The 19,193-nt window shown below is 40.8% G+C and overlaps 1 protein-coding gene across 1 annotated transcript in view; it reads left to right on the top strand.

Moving 5' to 3' along the window:
• Positions 1-19,193, top strand: part of TAOK3 (TAO kinase 3) — a 94,426-nt gene that overhangs the window by 27,943 nt on the left and 47,290 nt on the right. Inside the window, exons 10-11 of the mRNA XM_006890412.1 lie at positions 4,943-5,139; positions 9,936-10,116. Coding sequence (XP_006890474.1) covers positions 4,943-5,139; positions 9,936-10,116 — 378 coding nt within the window. The remainder of the gene's footprint in view (positions 1-4,942; positions 5,140-9,935; positions 10,117-19,193) is intronic.

Genomic DNA, 19,193 nt, shown 5'->3' with positions numbered 1-19,193 from the left:
TTATTGGATTCCTTCAGTGTTTAAAAGTCAGCGTGTTGTATATACAAGAACAGTAAAGCCATTTTCTATTAAGGCAGGCTGAGGGCCTTTTTCCACTGTGAGGGTGGCAAGCTTACCTTCACAGCTGGTCCGGGAATGAGCTGAACAAGGAAGGAAGTAGAGGCAATGAATACAGACCACTCCTGTGCTGTAGAGACAGTGTAAGCTGAGGTTACAGCCAGAAAGAACATCATGAGAAAAATCCTGGAGTAGGATAGAATTAGCTGGAATGTACCATGGAATGTACCTGGATAGAAAAGAAAGAGGAGTGACTAGATTTGAGCCTAGACCCAGAAGCAGAAATCTTGCTGTAAAAAGTTGGACTTTTGCATCTAAATTCCAAAATCAATCTCCGTAATAGTCTATGTGTTTCCTACTGCCAAAGGGGCCCTTTAGAGTAGTGAGAGAAGACCTTCACCCTGAAACCCACAGCGTCCCTTTTCAGCAGGAAGTAGCTAAGAGAATACGCTGTCCCCTTTTCCTTATGAATCAGGGTGAAGTCTCTCCCAGGGAGGAGTGATAGGGAATGGCAAGGGACACACTGACAAAGGAGATTAATCAGAACTGGCTTTGACAAGCACTGTGGCAATTGGACAATTAAAACAGACATGGCGGGGGGGCGGAGAAGAACGAACTGGGCATGAGGGTGGAGAAAACAGTGCAACAGTGAATGAATGAAAACCCAAAATCTCTGTAAGTGTTCATTAAAACTAATAAAATTTAATAAAAAAAAGAATGCAGACACACACACACACACACACACACACACACACACACACAAAACCACGTTGGATTTTATTACATAGGCAGGGAAATGTTTAAAGATGCTGAGTAGATAGATCTGAGGGTTTTTTAATAAGAATGTAACAGGCAAAGTTATAATTATCTTTTAAAGAAGTCCTGGATGTGAGGGAAGGGCGTGGTTTAAGCAGTCTAGAGCTATACAGCTCAATAATGGTCTCATTCACCCAAGCTCCTTTTTTCCCTTGTTTCCACTTGATCCTCTATAGCAAGTAGTTTTTATCTTACTCACAAAGTGGCTGCTGCATCTCCAGGGCTCAGATTCTTATTCCAAGTAGGAAAAGGATAAAATGCCTTCTCCTTAGATTCCTCGACTCTGTATACTAGAACATGAAGCCTTCCTCAGGGGCTTCTGTCTCTATCTCATTGGCCAGTAGTCTGTCACATTGTTTATCTGGAACTGCAAGGAGGGCTGGCATTCACATGCTTGATTCAAGTGCTAATAACAAAGGAAAACAGGGCACAAAGTCTGGAATGGAGACAAGTGAGCTATCATGTCTTAATCTGGTGTTGGAGAGAGATAATTGTGGTAAGTAGTAAATGACCAGAAAAGTAAGCCAAAAAATAAGCCAAAACCCCCAAAATCTCCTTCCACTAAATAGCTTCTCTCCCCACCCCCTTTTTTTCATAGCCCTGTAAATCACTTCTTTGGGCCCAAGGTTTTTTTTTACCTGGAAAAGGAAAGCAGAAAAAAACATTTCTGAGACCCTTTCTTGGTCTAAAAGTCTATAATCCTAAATCATAGCTTGGAGTTTACTGACAACTGATTTGTCCTTATATAATTGCAAGTTCTTTTCAAAATAATTTACAAATTATCTTGGTAAATTGTAACTTAACAAATGTATAAAAATCATTTACATTCTCCTTGTTGCCCCGGCCTTCTGGATAGGATGTTTCACTTTCAGAAAAGAGTAATTTCAGGGGAAGAGCGTTTTTATAAAATAAAAAATACCACTTTGTCAGCAAAGTCAGGGTAAGGAGCCAGAAGACATATGGATTATTTCCCCCATGAAGTCTCTTCTCCTCATTTATGATAAAGAAATGGAATGTTCCATCGTTGAAGGCCTTACCACATTGTGTCCCATTTTCCTAGTGTCATTTTGCATAACTGAATTCCCCACATAATTGAATCTTTTCCTTTAAAAACCAAACCACCTCTTTCCCACTTGTTTACTCTTTCTTGTTGAATCTTGTCAGAATGTATAATGTATAATGTGCTTCCTGTCTTACAAAGAGCACAGTGGACATCATTTTGCTTCCTGGTGGTTCTGAGATCGTAGTCTTGGGTCTTAGTTACCAAGTGCTGCTATAACAGAATCCCACAAGCAGAGATGGCTTATATAGATAGATTTAGTCTTTCCCAGTTCAGGAGGCTAGAAGTCCAAGTTCAGTGCATAAGCTTAATAGAAAGACTTTCTCTCTCCCAACTGGAGGAAAGTCCTTGGCTTCTTTCAGCATCTGTGGGTCCACTATTCCTTGACAATCTCCATATGTCGTGGCATCAATCTTAATTTGGATCTAGGAGGTTCTCAGCTCAGGTCCACAAGAGTTCATTCTACTCCCAACTCTTCAATAGTCTCAACTCTTTGGCAGTCAGGTCCTTGCCCTTTGCTTGCTTTTTTTCAGTCTCTTTAGATGTCTAAAGAGATTGATTGGCTTACTGACAGACAGTAGGCTTTGTGATGGAGAAGAATGAGTAGTCTCCTCTTATGCAATTTACTGCCCCAAAAAAACTGCTGGAGGGTCAACTATGAGTTGATTCTCATTTGATGGCACACAAGAATAGTGGCATCAATGGACTAAATGAATCTCAGTCTGCACAACTCTGAGGCCAGAAGAAGCAGGATGGTGCCCAGCTACCACCATTGATTACTCTGGAAAGGATTATGTTAGAAGATCTGTCTTGGGTAGAGCATCGAGTGAGGGTGGGGACGTAGAACAAAACCTCAAAAGTGTAAAAAAGACCAAGCTTATTGGTTGGCTATAGACTGGGAGTGGGGTATGGGGGGGGGGTGTCCCCAAGTCTATGGCTCTTCATCACCTATCAGGCCTGGGGCTACACTCAAGGTTCAGTGTTCAATCAAACAAGAGGTCAATAAGTTGAACACCACCACTCAGGAAATCCATGTGTTTTAGAATAAGTAAACATTTGAGACCAAAAGGGAAGTATTGATGCAAGGTCAAAGTTCAGAAAGCAGGAAGGATAGGAAAGGAGGAGGAATGGAAATAGGAAACCCAGAGAGTCACTGGGGTAAGTGATGTTGAACTACAGGGAATATAGTCAGTTATGTGAAACAAAACGTGTACAAACTGTTGAATGGAAAACTGATCTGCTCTGTACAGCATCACCCAGTTCACATAAATAGTGAATATAAAAGATGTGTGACACAAGACAGTCTCTAATCCTGTAATGTGCATCCTGCCTCATTAACATAACTACTCATCTTGCTTCATTAACATCCTAGAGGTTGAGATTTAAAGATAGTATGATTATATCATACCCAAAATGGAAAATAATCCTATCAAATCACCTAGTGGAAGAGGAATTCCATAGTACTGAGGGTCATGACCTCGTCAAGTTTATGTAATTTTTATACATTGTGTTTCATTCAGGTACATTGTGTTTTATATGATCTTTCATTCTACCTTGTGTTTATGCAGTCATGCTATACATTGTATTTTATATAATTAATTTCTGTTGATCTCTGCTTTTTATTACTGGGTCTTCTAGAGTCCCCATTGACTCTTTCTTCTTCTTTCCTTGCCCTCCCCATCTGCTCACTGGACTCTGCTATCCTAGTAGTTACATAGTCTCCCTTTTCCTGCTTCTTCCCTCTTTCTCCTTCTCCTTTTGCACATTTATGTGCAGCTTACTAGTTATTCTTCTATTTTTTTAAATGATATCTATCTATCTATCTATCTATTTAATGTGTGTACCGTCAAATTGGATCTGACTGGTACGAGGCTATTGTTCCTCCTTCTTCAGCAGAGCATCTGGTGGATTTGAACCACGCACCTCTGGGATTGCAATACAGTTTCCTGCCACTAGGCCACCAGAGCTCGCCTATTCTATTTTTAAAATAATGGTCTTATGCAATACTTGTCCTTATGAGACTGAGTTAGTTCAATCAGTATAATGCTCTCTAGAGTCTCCCTTGTAATATAGTATTTTACAAAGTCATTGTTCCTGAGTGCTGCATAGTATTCCACTGTGTGGACATACCACAGTTCTCAATCCATTTGGTTGTTGATGGGCATTTGGGCTGTTTTCATTTTCTTGCTATTGTGAATAACACAGCTATGAATATAAATGTACATATCTCTATTTGTGTGTCTGTTCTCTATACCCTCTTTTAATCAGCTGTGAGCTGAGAAGCCAAGAAACTAGCATATGGATTAAAGCAAAGTAATGTTATTGGGCAGGAGGGCTCAGAGGTACTTTTCCCTAATGTCTATTGTACAACTCTATGAAGGGGCGACAAAGTTGCAAGAAACCTGACCTCTGGATAAACTGAACAACAGCATAATTGGTTCAAATATGTGCATAATGTTATTGAGAAGGTAGTGTTTAGTGTATTGAGGAGGAGGGATGAAATCACTCTGCATTACAACCAACATATCTGCTGTTTAAAGTAGTCTTTGTTATCAGTTTATATGATAGAGTCAATGTCAGGCATTCTGATGTTAATTCTTAAAGTCCACAGATGAGATTTAAAGAAGAGAAGAAAAAGTCTGTTATCACTTTATGAGATTTATACACTGTGGAAAGTCATATAAAAATCATGCTTTGTAATTTGTATAAAATTTATATTCTTTCTGTTTGTAAGAACCATTGAGTCAGAACCGACTCGTAGCTGGCTCTTCAGTGGATTTTCAGAAGCAGTTAATCATCCAGCAGGAGACTGCCCATCTTTCTCCTGCAGAACAGTTAATGAGTGGATTTGGGCCATGTGTCTTTGGAATTGCAGTACAGCTTCTTACTGCTAGGCTTTCAAAGCTCCCTATAAAATCCACTCAACCATTCTATCCTTACCCATGTACACAACTGTTTTATACCTGTTTATTGACTGTCACTGTCTGTTTTCTCTTTTTCTTTCATCAGCATGAGTTTGTCCGACAAGACCAGCCACTACGAGTCCTCATTGACCTCATACAGAGGACGAAAGATGCTGTCCGTGAACTTGATAACCTGCAGTACCGAAAAATGAAAAAGATCCTTTTCCAAGAGACACGGAATGGACCCCTGAATGGATCCCAAGAAGATGACGAAGTAGGTTCAGTTTCTTCCCGCGGGGACCTGTAGAGTGGCTGTTGTGTGAAAGAGAGTTAGCCCGGGCTCTATGGCAAAGACTTTGAGGATAAAAATGTACCTGATGCTCTTTGCCTTAAAGAGTCACAGAAGAGATAATCATTAAATAACTCCTAATGTAAGCGCAGAATATTTAAGCTGGGATAAGGGTCTGTCACTGGCTCATAGTGAGGAGGAAATAATTGTATTGATGGGGTTAGTCAAGGTTCTGTGGACAACTTGAGGTATCTTTGACTTATGGATATGGACATTTCAGACTTGCGAAAGTACTATGCTATTAGGAATATTACCCTGGCAACAGAGGGTAATATGATCCAAAATGGGATAACAGTCCATGTAAGACACAATAAGGGCAGTGTCCTTGGGGATGGGCAGATTGGAGCCCTTTTGAGAATCAGAGGAAAGGTAGCTGTGACAATCTAAGAACTCGTGGAAAGTGACCATGGCATATGAGGAGTTTAAAGTTATTTGGAACATTTGGGTGACTAGGAGGATGTCAGTCCCTAGAACAGAGCAAGAAGAAGAAGGCAAGAGTAGATCTGGAATGATTGCCGTTAATATCTGTCGGGCCAAAGGTCCTGACATAGTGAAGTGACACATAAACAGATAGGGAGCTTTTCAAAGGAGAGACCACTTCCTGCTCTCTCAAACAACTGAGGAAGAACTGACCGGGGCAAAGGTGTTGATGGTTGGGATGCTTTGATAGCAATGTCTAACAGTTAACTGGAGAGAAAGAAATGTAGGATAGAAGGTAAAAGCCTAAACAAAACAAACAAAAAAACAGTGTGTCTGGGCATTATGAACATTAGAATAATAGTTAAACAACAGTTTGGATTTAGACTGAAAAGAAGATTCAAATCTTGTAAGAGAGACCTGGAAGATAAAGACATTACAGAAATTAAGAGAATATTCAGCTTCAAGGAGACAGCAGCCAGGGGGACTATCAGATGGTACATAGGTCAAGGGCGCGCACGCGCACACACACACACACGCACACACACACGCACACAAACTGGATTTTAAAATTCAAGAGTCCTTGGTCAACCTTAGTGAAAGCAGTGTTATATGATGAACAGTAGGGTTGTGGAAAGTGGTATGTTTTAAGATTCAGAAATTTGACAGTGGAGAAAGAGTGAGAGTGGTTACCATGTAGAGAGGCTACAACTATGGGATGGGCTGTTTTTTATTTAAATGCACACAGGAAGGAGGAAAGCTCCAGAGTTAAAGAAACAGAAACTCCGGAAGTAGAGAGGGTGGGAACAGGAGTGTTAGTGCAGAAATGAGCCTTGAAGAAAGGAGTGACTCTCGCTCTAAAGCTGAAGGAGAAAGAACAGAGGGATGAGAGATGAGTTTGTTTTGGGATTTTTTTTTTTTAGGATAAAAGAAAGTAAAACAAACGTACAATTTTTTTCAATGCAACATGTTTTTTATAGCTTATTCTTCCCATTTAATTTTTTCCAATTTATTCATTGTTGCACATTTTCCTCCCTACCCATCCCTCCCCCCCAGTTCACTTTTCTCTTTGAAAAGAAAAAAAAATTCTTTCATTGTTATACAATCCTTGCCTCTCCCCCCTCATCCCCCCGGCCCCTGCCAAGTAAATAGTCCACTTTACTATGCATTCTTTTTCTGGAATCTTGTCATGAAAATAATACCTAATCATATATTCCTTTTAAACAGTTCTCTCCCTCATCTGTATCAATGCAGTATACATTATTGATCCTCTTTTTTCTTATGTTGCCCCCCAACCCCGATGTTATTCTCATCTTACAACAGAGGCATTATGTAGTATTTGTCCTTTTGTGACTGAGCTATTTCACTCAGGATAATGTCCTCCAGGGTCACCCGTTTTGAATAATATTGCATGAGTTCCTTGTTTTTCAATGCAGCATGGTATTCCATTGTGTGAATATACCACAGTTTCTCTATCTATTCATTTTTTGATGAGCACTTGGGTTGTTTCCAACTCTTTGCTATTGTGAACAAAGCAGCAATAAACATGGGTATTTATCTATCTGCCTGGGTGGCAGTTCTCGTTTCTTTAGGGTACATTCCCAGTGGAATTGCTGGAGCCAATGGTATTTCTATTTCCAATTTTTTGAGAAAGAACCATACTGCCTTCTATAGTAGTTGTACCATTTTACATTCCCACCAACAGTGAATAAGTTCCCAGTTTCTCCACAACCTCGCCAGAATTTGTTGTTTGCTGCTCTGTTGAATTTTGCTATTCTTATGTGGTGAGATGATAGCTCATAGTTGTTTTGATTTGCATCTCTCTTAGAGCTAGGAATTTTGAACACTTCTTCATGTGTTTGTTTGCCATCTAAATGTCTTCTTTGGTCAAGTCTCTGTTCATATCCTGTGCCCATTTTGCGGTTGGGTTGTTTCCATTTATTATGGTGCTCAAGTATTTTATAAATTCTAGATAGATATAAGTCCATTATCAGGCATGTCATTGCCAAATATTTTTCCCAGTCTGTGGCTTCCCTTTCTACCCTGTTGGAGAAGTTTTTGATTGTGCCTAGTGATTTGATTCTTAGAAGGTCTGATTTCATCTTTTTATCCTCTCCTGGTTGTAGGACAATATTTCTTTTATTAATAGTTGTAAAAATGAGATCCAGAAAACAAAATTCAACTCTTAAATCTTTTCATGTATATAAGTGATCTCCTTTAATTGGGAGAACAGATCTATTTTTTAAATAAGTTTTATCTAAACTTTTGAAGGATCCATGTTGACTTATGCTGGTGATTTATTTATTTATATTTTCCATGGCTCAGGAACAATTTCTTAAAGGTTTACAGGTCTTTGGTGGCCTGGTGAGCAAACAGTTGCACTGTCGACCCAGCAACAGCAGGTAGCAGATCTGTAGGAGAAAGATGAACTGTCTGCTCCTATGTGATATACAACCTCTTGAAATCTACTGGAGGGTCAGCTAAGAATCATTCCAGTTCCACAGCAATGACTTACTTTTTGCAATGTGTAGCTGACCATCTCATGGGGTTTCAGAGACTCTGGTGTATATCCACACACAAAGACAGATCTGTAGATAGATAGATAGATAGATAGATAGATAGATAGATAGATAGATAGAGCTTGCTCACTCTGGTGACATAGTTTGCAGGGAGTTTTGCTACTAACCCAGAGGCATCTCAATGGTAGAAAGATGAGCATTCTCCTCTCGTGTGATTTTTTGGCCTTGGAAACTCAATGGAAAGTCAACTGTCAATGCTAATTCATTAGCAGTGAGTTTGACAGCTGTGTATATATATGTGTGTGTGTGTGTGTGTCTATATATAACTGTCCTGGTTTATGAAGTTCTGAGTTAGTACAAACCTTACAAACCAACCTAAGTAGAGCTCATTACATTAAAAACTGGAAATGCATACAGTGATTCATAATAACAAATGGATATAGCTTTTGCTATGCATATCAAAATTATTATTACTGTTGTTGTTGTTGTTAAGTGCCATGGACTTGTAGACGACTCATAGTGATCCTCTGAACAAAAGACCTGAGCACTGTTCCTAGAGTTTCCAGAGGCAAGCCATTTCGGAAGTGGATGCCACTCCTGCTTCCAAGCTTGTTTTAATCAGGGAGCTCCACCAAACACTGTCCACTATGGGTAACCGTTATCACATTTGACACATCAGTGTCACAGTGTTCAGCATCACAGCAACCACAAGTTACCTCTGTACAGCAATGCACTGACCAGTGCTATACCACTCAGAAGAATGTTTGACAAAAACAGTTAAAACTAAGCCTGAGGGCCACAGATTTATTATTATTATTAAAATATTTTGGTGTACCTGGAAGTATTTAAGGTTTGTATGTGGAGAAATGTGCATTATGTACAAAGACAGACATTTGACTAACTGATGTCGATACAGGTTATACCAGCTGTTCTGACTTGCCTGCACACATGACTTAAAGAATCAAGGTAAAGACAGATTAGGGAATGGTACTCATTCATTGTCTGCGGGCCACCTGTGAATGTACAGGAATGTATGTGCCTGCATCCAAACATGTACAGTGTGATCTTTTTGAAAATAGACCTCATTTGGAGCTAAGTTGCTCTAATTACATTACTTAATCTTATATCAAAAGATATCCCACTGTGGTGGCTAAATTATATGTTCTGCTCATATTTTACCACTTCTCAAATGGTAGTCATTGCTCACAAGTTGTGAGCGCCCGTATTATTTAACAGATAAATTTAACAAGATTACAGAGGTAAACATGATAGAATTGCTTGAGGGAGGCGGAATTTAATTACCTGCCCAGGACAGCAGGTTGATATCCCTCCTAAGGGATGAACTTACCCACCAGTGGCATGCAGAGGGCCATCCTGCTTGTCAAAAGCCCTGAAAACTCTTGTTCCCTCGGCTTCCACTCCCGCCAACCATCGCAGCCTCCTTTCGCACCTCGAGGTGCCTCTAGGTCTCTTACAAAGCCGGCCTGGTTCTGCCTCCCGCCTAGCAAGGCGATAGTATGATAGTCATGTGGGAAAGGGGAAGAATGCCCTGGCGTAGCGACATTCGGAGCCTTATGACCCATGTCCAGAGTAGCCACTGGGGAAGACAAAAAAGTGTATCTGGGGAGGGGATAGAGGAGTTGCGGAGCCACTCCATAAAAAGTTTATCTTTGCAGATTTGGCAGAAAAAGCACCTTGGCACTGCAGAATTGAGTGTGCTTAATAGCTTAGTCAATGGATTGGTGTTTTCGCTCTAGTTCTCTCTCTCTTTTTTAACCCAAGTGCCCTCTCCCCCTTCTTTTTTTTTAGGACAGGGAAATGGACAGCCTGGGCAGCAACCATTCCATCCCGAGCATGTCTGTGAGCATGGGCAGCCAGAACAGCAGTGTCAACAGCATGCAGGAGGTCATGGACGACAGCAGCTCCGAGCTGGTCATGATGCAGGAGGACGAAAGCACAATAAACTCCAGCTCCTCCATCGTGCACAAGAGGAAGGTAGGTCTTGTGGTCTCCCGGGCAGCGCTCGGCGCCGTCAGTCACGGTGAAGCCAGGCCAGGCCCTGTACACATCCCAGACTTCCTGTTGCCTTCATCCAGCTGCAATATGGTGCAGAACTTAGCCCTTGACAGTTCTCCTTCTGTGAAAACACAGGGCTCTGCAGACTGCTTTTGTGCCTGCTTCTTCATATTCTTCTCTAACTACTCTGACATCCACCAGCATCAATAAAGAAAGATACATAAATCCATAAACCCTCAAGTCAAAGAAGCCGATAAGTCCTTCCCTAAACCAGTAACCTTAACATTGAAGACCTTTAACGCCTTCGAGTAAAACCTTTGGCTGTGCCCTTTTGGAAGTGTGCTCTTGGCATAAGTTTGCTTCTATATTCCCAGTATTCCCTGTGTTTATAATTCTAAGGCTAGACTTCTTTCAGAATAATGCTTCTAATTTTTTTTTTTAATTTGGCTTTACTTTTCTGATTGAAGATCCTCCTATCCTACAAGCCTGTCAATGGTTCCTAAGTTGAAGTCTATAGGAAAACATTTGTGAAATCATCAACTATTTCTGGGCAACAAAAAAAAAATTCAGCTTCTTCCAAAGCCATTTTAAGATAAATATTTCTTAAAATGATCAATAATGAGTATTTCACAGAATAATCACTAATTACTAGAAGTGTTTTGAATGCCGTACATAAACTCTTCACAGCATTGATTTCTAGAAAAGAAACCTTGGTCATTCTTTCCATAGGTATATAAAGGAGCCCTGGTGGTACAGTGATTCACGTGTCTGGTTGTTAACCTAAAGGTTCTACATAGTGATGGGGACCCTCTACTATATGCTAAGAACTGTGGTAGGCCCTCGACATGCAGAGGACATTCATTGAGCTAATTATTTATGGAGGAGATTAAATAAATAAGCACGCAAATAGCTATAAATGTAATTATGAGACTTGCTGTGGCTGAAAGGAAAGCATGATCCTATAGGAGGTAATGAGACACTTCCATGGTAAACTGACATTTCAGCTAAAGTTTCAAAGACAAGTCAAAGTTAGTCAGTTAACTTGGGGTAAGAGATAGGGCTCAGTGCCTAGTACCTGAAACAAATGAACTGTTACATAATTTAAACAAGAGGTGAAAGACCAGATGAGTCTTGTTATAGACCATGTGGATAGTGTCAGAGGAAAAGCAAAGGCCTGATTATTTAGTATTGGAGGGGGTACTTTGAGGAAAAGAATAATATCAAACTTTTCTAGGATCTGGGTTCACTTGGTTAGCTGGTCATTTTTTTTAACATGGGCGGGTATGTTTGAAGGTTAGGAAGATTTTTCTGGGCTCTCACAGAAGGATGCAGTCATGGGTACTCTGTATTGGACAGTGCTCTACTGCTGTTCATTGGCCAGTCCTATACATGAACCAAGAGGCAAACGTTCGAACAGAACAGGGAGATACTATGTGGTTTAAAATTAGAGAGAGAAGGTGCGTGTCAGGGTTGTATCCTTTCTCTCTACCTAGTCAGTCTATATGCTGAGCAAATAAATTGAGAAAATAATTTGAGAATGTCCATCAGTGTTGGAGGAGGACTCATAAGTAACTTGTGGTATACAGAATGACACAACTTTGCTAAACGTGAAGAGAACTTGAAACAGTTACTGAAGATCAAAGAATAGAGCCTTGAGTGCAGATAACACCTGAGCACAAAGAAAAAGGAAAATTATCACTTATCACCTAAAAAAAGCAACATCATAGTAAATGGGTAAAAGACTGGCCTGGTCTAAGATCTCATTTTCCCAGGATCCACACTCAACATCTATGGAAGCAGCAGTCAAGAAATTGAACAATACATTGTATTGGGAATATCTGCTGCCTAGAACGTCTTTAAACTGCTAAAAGGCGAAGATGTCACTTTAAAGATTAAAGAATGCTTGACCCACGCCATGGTCTTTTCAGTCGTTTCATATGCATTTGAAAAGTTGAACAGTGAGTAAGGACAACCAAAGAAGAATCAGTGCCTTTGAATGCTGGTGTTAGCACATTTGATAATACTTAATATAGTCTGCACTACCAAAAGAAGAAACTATTCTCTGAAGGAAGAGATATGACCAGCATGCTCCTTAGAATTAAAGATGCTAAGACTTCATCTCATAACTTTGAGAATGTTTTCAGGAGGGGTCAGTCTTTGGAATAGTAGGGGCTCAGTGAAAGAGAAGACTCTCAGGGAGCTGGATTGACAAGGTTGCTGCACCAGCAGAGTTGAGTACAGCAGAGATTGCAAGGATGGTCCAGCATGGGCAGAGTCAGTCACTATGAGTCATAGTCAACTCAAAGCACCTGGTAACATCACCATGGTGCTACCCCTTCTGCTCCTTTCCCTCTGAAGCTTCATAGTTGGCAGGAACAAACAAAGACTTCATTAGACCTTTTGCTCGCACAACTTGCAAATGTGTACCCACAATTTAGAAGGTGCTATTGGCGTATCAGAAAGGAAAAAGATCCTAGTCTAGACCTCATTGTTGTTGGTATGTACTGTCAAGTCAGAACTGACTCACAGATGACCCTCCAGTGAGTTTTCAGAGACAGTAAGTCACATAGCAGTAAATTGCCCGTCTTACTCCTGCAGAGCAACTGGTGAATCCAAACTGTGTGCCTTCATGTTGTAATTTTTCTACTGATTTGCCAATATAGAGCTGTCTTGTGGTAACAGATATCTCTCAATATTTTCCCTTAATTACTTAAGGAAAATATATTTTTAAAGAGAAGATATTTGTGTTTCAGCCACAAAAGCTACTTAGATTATCTATTTGTAGATTAGATTTTATTGTAGACTGTGTTTTACTGTTGTTGCTATTGAACCAATTTAGACTAATAGTAATCCCATGTGTACACAGTACAACTACTCCATGGGATTTTTAGAACTATGACCTTTTGGAAGAAGATTGCTAAACCTTACTTCTGAAATATCTCTGGGTGGATTTGAACCACCAACTAACTTTTTGGTTAATACTTTAGAACCTAAACATTTGCAATACCCAAGGACTCTTCTGTAAAGTATTCGAGAAAATGCAGTGATCAGGAATTGAGAAACATTTGTTGCATGTCAGACCTTGAATATGTTAAATTCAGGATGCAGATAGGCTAGAAAATAGATTATATAAAGAAACTTAATGTTAAGTCTTCCTCATAAAGCCCTGCTTCCCGAATGATCTGCATACAGATTGAAAAGGTATGGAGACAGGATGCATCCCTGACGTACTCCTTTCCTGATTTTGCATGCATTGTTTCCCTGCTCTGTCCTGAGGACTGCTTCCTGGTCCAAGTATAGGTTTCACATAGCAAAATCACATGTTCTGGGATTTCCATTTTCCTCAAGGTTAGCCACAATTTATTGTGATCCACACAGTCAGATACCTTTGCATAGTCAATGAAACACAGGCAATAAAACTCTTAACAACAGTAGTCAGGAAGTTAAAAGATGAATTGCCTTGGGAAGATCTCCTGTCGGGGACAGGAGTGCTCTCCAGACAGGACCTCTCCAGAGTGCTCAACAGCAACCATATCAGTCTAGAGACTAAGGTTCACCTAATCCAGGCCATGGTCTTCACAATTACTTGTTATGCTTCAGAAAGCTGGACAATGACAATAGGATGACAGAAAAAGAATTGATGCCTTTGAATTGTGGTGCTGGAGAAAAGTTTTTAATATACCATAGACTGCCAAGAAAACAAATGGGTCTGTCTTGGAGAGGGTGAAACCAAATTTCTCCTTGGAGTATAGGATTTTGAAGTTCCATCTCACATACTTTTCACACGTGGCCAGGAGAGAACAGTCCTTGGAAAAGGACATCATGCTTGGAAGGGTGATGGACAGCACAGGAGAGGAAGGCCCCAGATGAGATGGATTGATACAGTAACTGGGGCAGTGGGGGTTGGTGAGACTGGCTCAGGATAGGGCAGGATTCAGAGCTACTGTACATAGGATCACTATGGCTCGCAGGTGACTCAACAGCACATAACAGTGTTAAGTCTGATTACATGTCAGGCCTGTGGGGAGGCCAAATCTGGAGTGGACACAGCCTTTGAGAGTTGTCAAGCATTAGGTATTAACACCCTCACTTGTATTGGCATTGCATCTGGACAATCTTGGAGAGATGCATGGACTTGGGGAAAGCACTGTCCAGAGTGAAGGCGGGCCCCAAAAGAGCGGGCAGCCAAAGGTACCTCCTAGGAGCATTCCTAGTAGTTGGGGCAACAAGTCCTTCTGTAAGGAGAGCTCTGGGTGCGGTGTATTCCCAAGTCTGTCTAGGTTGAAGAGCCTGGTTGACACACCGGTTAATCTAAGTATTCATTTGCTAACTGAAGAGTTGCCAAGTCGAGCCCACCTGATGTCTCAGTGGGGAAAAGACCGGCTAATCTGCTTCCATAAAAATGTCACAGAGACACACATTGCCGATGAGTCTGTTACAGCCCGCAGCAACCCTACGTGACAGAGAAGAACCTCCCCACAGGATTTCTAAGACTGCGAATCTTAATGGGAGCAGGTTTGCCATGAAGAGTGAAGCCAGCAAACCCAATGGGGCAGCTCTTCTCTGTCACAAGGGATCAAATGAGTCAGAAGAGACTCACTGGTGCCCATCGACAACTACTAAGGTTAGTTAAGCAAGCTATCAGGTTTCAGGAAACTTGCACCAATTTTGTAGCTTTAAGTTCAGAATCTTAGAAATGGCTGTTTATCATTGAATATCCTTGCTAACCAATGCCAACCCAAAGGAGGATAATCCACGAGCAGCTCTGTGGGAGAAAAATGAGCTGTCTCTTCCCATGTGACTTACAGCCTCTGAAGGCTCACTTGTGGACCAATTCAAACGATGGTCTGCCCATTATTTCATCAGCTTCTATTATTATTATTATTATTATTATTATTATTATTATTATTATTATTTGTGTGTGTACTGTAAAATTGGATCTGACTGGTACAGGAGGAAATTGTCCCTCCTTCCCCGGCAGAGCATCTGGTAGATTCGAACCATGCACTTCTGGGATTTCAATGCAGCTTCTTGCCACTAGGCCACCAGAGCTCTCCAACTTCTTTTATTTTTAATATCTATCACTAAAATGGTAAAAACAACAGCACTATCTAAAATGATATCAGTGGGGAGGAAAATGTGAAATAATGAATGAATGAAAAATCCAATTTTTCTGTAACCTTTTGTTAAAATCACAGTTTAAAAAAATAAATATAAAATTATATTATCAGGAGCTCTGGTAGCATAGACCATGGGGAGCTGCGCTACTAACCCAAAGCCAGCGTCTCTCTGGTCGTGTAAATCAATAGTTCCAATGGAATCAATAGTTCCAATGGAAGAAAGCTGGGCAGTTTACAGCCTCCAAAAAACCCACCGGAGGGCCAGCTATGAGTCAGTTTCAACCCAACAGCAATGTGTTTATTGAGAACATGATATTATATATCGATGATGATGATGATGATGATGATTATTATTATTATTATTATTTCATCAGTAGCATCGAGGCTGTGTGTTTTAAGTCAGCTCTGTGTTCCAGTGTCTGTAGCACTGCTTGGCACAGACCAAGAACTGGAATGGGTGACTGAACAAACATCGAGACCATGGAGAATAAACTGGGTACCAGATTCTACGTGTCACACTATTCTGGTTCACTGAACACAAGGTCTTTAAAAGGGCTCACAAAACCAAAAACTCATTGCCTGCAAGTTGATTCCCTTCCCCCATCGGGGCTGTAAATCTGAACAGGAGACTTACCCCGTGTTTCTCAGGAGCAGCTGGTGGATTCAAACAAACAACCAAAGCCACACACCTTTAGTTTAACAACACAGCACACTACAAATTAGTTAAGAAGCCAAAAAAAACTACCTTTATGGTTCAAAACAGTTAACTAAATAGAGTTTCTCTCCTAATAATGAATACCTAAAATAGTAAAAAAAATGTGTTGGATACATAGTAAAATGTAGAATAAGAGTGAGGAGGTTTTGTCCTTGTTGATTGTTACAGTCAAGCAGACATATCCTAAATTGGCCGCATCATGGGTGTGAAAACATGGCCATTTTACCTCAGAAGTCAGCTCACTTTTAAAATGAGAGTGTTGCGCACAATGAACTGCTTCCACGTTCAGAATGAAGATGCCCTGGTTTTAACAGGACGGCTCTGCTACCCCAGCTCAGTTCCTCAGAATGTAAACAAGAGATGCAGGAAATTGTCCTTGGGTGGTGGAATTCTGGCTGCCGCCTTTCTCTCCAGTTCTTGCCTCACTTCCCACCTCACCTGGGCCCTTGAGAAATCCTGATCTCATCTTCCTTTGGAGCAAGAGCCATTTGAGAAGTCTAAAAGTGTGTTCTGGGAAAATAAACTTTAGTCACTTATTTCTTTTTCCCCTTGCCAGCACTGCCCCTCAGCTTTTCTCCCAGCCCCATAATCAAAGTGTCACCTTTTCCCTAGTACCTCAAGGATATCAGTGTTCACCTGCCACCTAGCACAGAGTCAGGTAGGAAACACTAAAGGTTGGACAAACTAGCGTGAAGGCGGACTATTATAGGACACAGTCTACACATAAGTTCTTGATTATTAACAAGTGAGTCTAGGGCAGACCTTCCCCCTTCCTCACCCCCAGAATATATTTATCGTTGTTGAGAACATGAGAACATGCACCAGTTCAGCAGGACCTGCGTGTACAGACCAGCAATGCGGATTACTTCCTCTGAGTTGTCCCTCTATCCATCCTCCTCTCCTTTTCCAAGTTGCTCCTTCACCATTAGCAAACTAAATGCCCTCTAACTTTCCTATCTACTCTTTCTGGTTGTTCTGTATAGACAGCTCTTGGAGAGCTCTAGTGAGGTCAGTGGTAGGGAGTATGCTGCTCCCTCAAAGGCCCTGCCTCCCTGGTGTTTTGAATCTGGCAGCCATTGGCTCCATTATGCCCATAATGATGGGACGTGTCCTTCCATGCAGTGAACAGCCTTCAGGTTCCTACTGCATGGTCAGCTATGAGTCCATTCCAGTTCAACGGTAGTGAATGAGATAGTTCTTTAAAAAGCCAGTGCTCCAGGGAGCTCTGGTGGCCTAGTGGCAAGAAGCTGCTCTGCAATCCAAGAAGTACCTGGTTCAAATCCACCAGGTGCTCTGTTGGAGAAGGAGGGGTAACCTCCTCCTGTATCAGTCAGATCCAATTTGACGGTATATGCTCAAAAAAGAATAAAATAATTTTTTTTCTCTTTTTTAGAAAATTTATTATTAATTTCAATGAAAATTTACAGAGCCTTTGGATTTCCATTCATTCATTGTTGCACTTTGCTCCCCTCCCCTCCCCCCTAGTACACTACCCTCTTGGAAAAGTAAAAGAAAAATTCTTTCATTGTTTTACAGTCCCTCCTCCCAGGTCCACTCCACTATGCAGCCTTTGCTCTGGACTCCTGTCATGACAAAAAATGCCTAATCACATATCCCTTTTAAACATTTCTCTCTCATCTGTTTCAATGTAGTAGACATAATTTATCCCATCTTTCTCAGTCTCCCCACAACCCCGATGTCAGTCCTGTTTTACAACAGTGGCACCATGCAGTATTTGTGCTTTTGTGACTGAGATATTTCACTCAGCATAATGTCCTCCAGAGTCACCCGTTTTGAATAATATAGCATGAGTTCCTTGTTTTTCAATGCAGCGTAGTATTCCATTGTGTGAATATACCATAGCTTCTCTATCCATTCATTTATTGATGGGTGCTTAGGTTGTTTTCATCTCTTTGCCATTGTGAACAAAGCCACGATAAACATGGGTGTGCAAAAATAAAATTTAAAAAAAAATCCAGTGCTCCCTGTGAAAGGAAGTAAAACTGTTCGTTTGTGTTTCCAAGGCTATGAATCTTTATAGAAGCGTATTGCTACGTCTTCCACATGTGAAGTGACTCCCAGATTGAAACAACCGACCCTCAGATTAGCAGCCGAGGCTTAACCATGGCCCTACCAGGTCTCCTTGCAACTTAAAATGTAAATCATGCAATTCCTTCAAGTTTATTCTTCCGTTTTCTATATTATTTCTGCTATTCGAGTCCTTTAAAGGGCCTCAGTGGTTTAGTGTTGATCTGCTAATTGAGAAGTTGGTGGTTCATATACACCAAGTGCTTGGCTAAAGACAAATGGATGGTCTCCCCTGGAAAAGATTGACAGTCATGGAAATAGCAGAGGGTTTTTGCTTTTAGTCACAACTGATGCAGGGACAGTGGGGTCTTGGTATTTTGCCTCATTTGCTCTCCTGTGGCCTTAGTGGCCAGAAACTGTGCTGTAGTCGTGAAGGCACGCAGTCAAGGCCACCACCTGCTCCAATGGAAAAAGAAGGGCAATCTCCTCTCATGCGATTTTTTTACTATCACTAAAAAGTTTTGAATAATCATGTTCATGTTAAAAAAAAATCCAGGGCTCATGCCAGACATTCTTCACTATGTTAATTTAATCTGTTGCTTGGCTTTAAGAAGACCTTGGGGAATGTCTTTTGGTTGAAATTTTAAAGATTATCTTTAGGGCCGTAATTGTGGACATTTACTGAGTCCCAACTTGCTCTAGAAATTCTGGATTCCATGGGAGTTTAAATGTCTCTTAGGAATTTTCTCTCCAGGGTCAATTTTTAACCCAGATTAATTTCTTGGACCTTCTTTTACCTGCTTTTTGGGTGGGCCTCCACCCTATTCCTATAAAATAATTGTGGATGTAGCAGTAGCAAAGAGATTTTAATGTTGACCTAAGCAACAAAGTATTGTTTTATGTTGTTAATTAAGGGGTCCAAATTTTATTTTGTCAAATCGAAAGTTAATTATCAGTTTTTTAATATGTATAGTGTTTGGAGACTAAGGTGTGCCTGATATAGGCCATGGTCTTTGCAATCACTTGCTATGCTTCTGGACAATAACTAAGGATGATGGAAGGAGAATTGATGTCTTTGTGCTGTGGTGTTAGAGAAGAGTATTGAATATACACCATGGACTGCTACTGCTAAGAGATGGGAACAGGTTTGTCCTGGAGAAGGTTAAGCCAGGCTGCTCCTTGGAGGAAAAGAT

Source organism: Elephantulus edwardii, unplaced genomic scaffold (genome assembly GCF_000299155.1).
Source record: "Elephantulus edwardii isolate Elephantulus edwardi_28Jun2011 unplaced genomic scaffold, EleEdw1.0 scaffold00089, whole genome shotgun sequence".
Taxonomy (NCBI): domain Eukaryota; kingdom Metazoa; phylum Chordata; class Mammalia; order Macroscelidea; family Macroscelididae; genus Elephantulus; species Elephantulus edwardii.
This window is presented reverse-complemented; position numbering and strand designations above follow the sequence as displayed.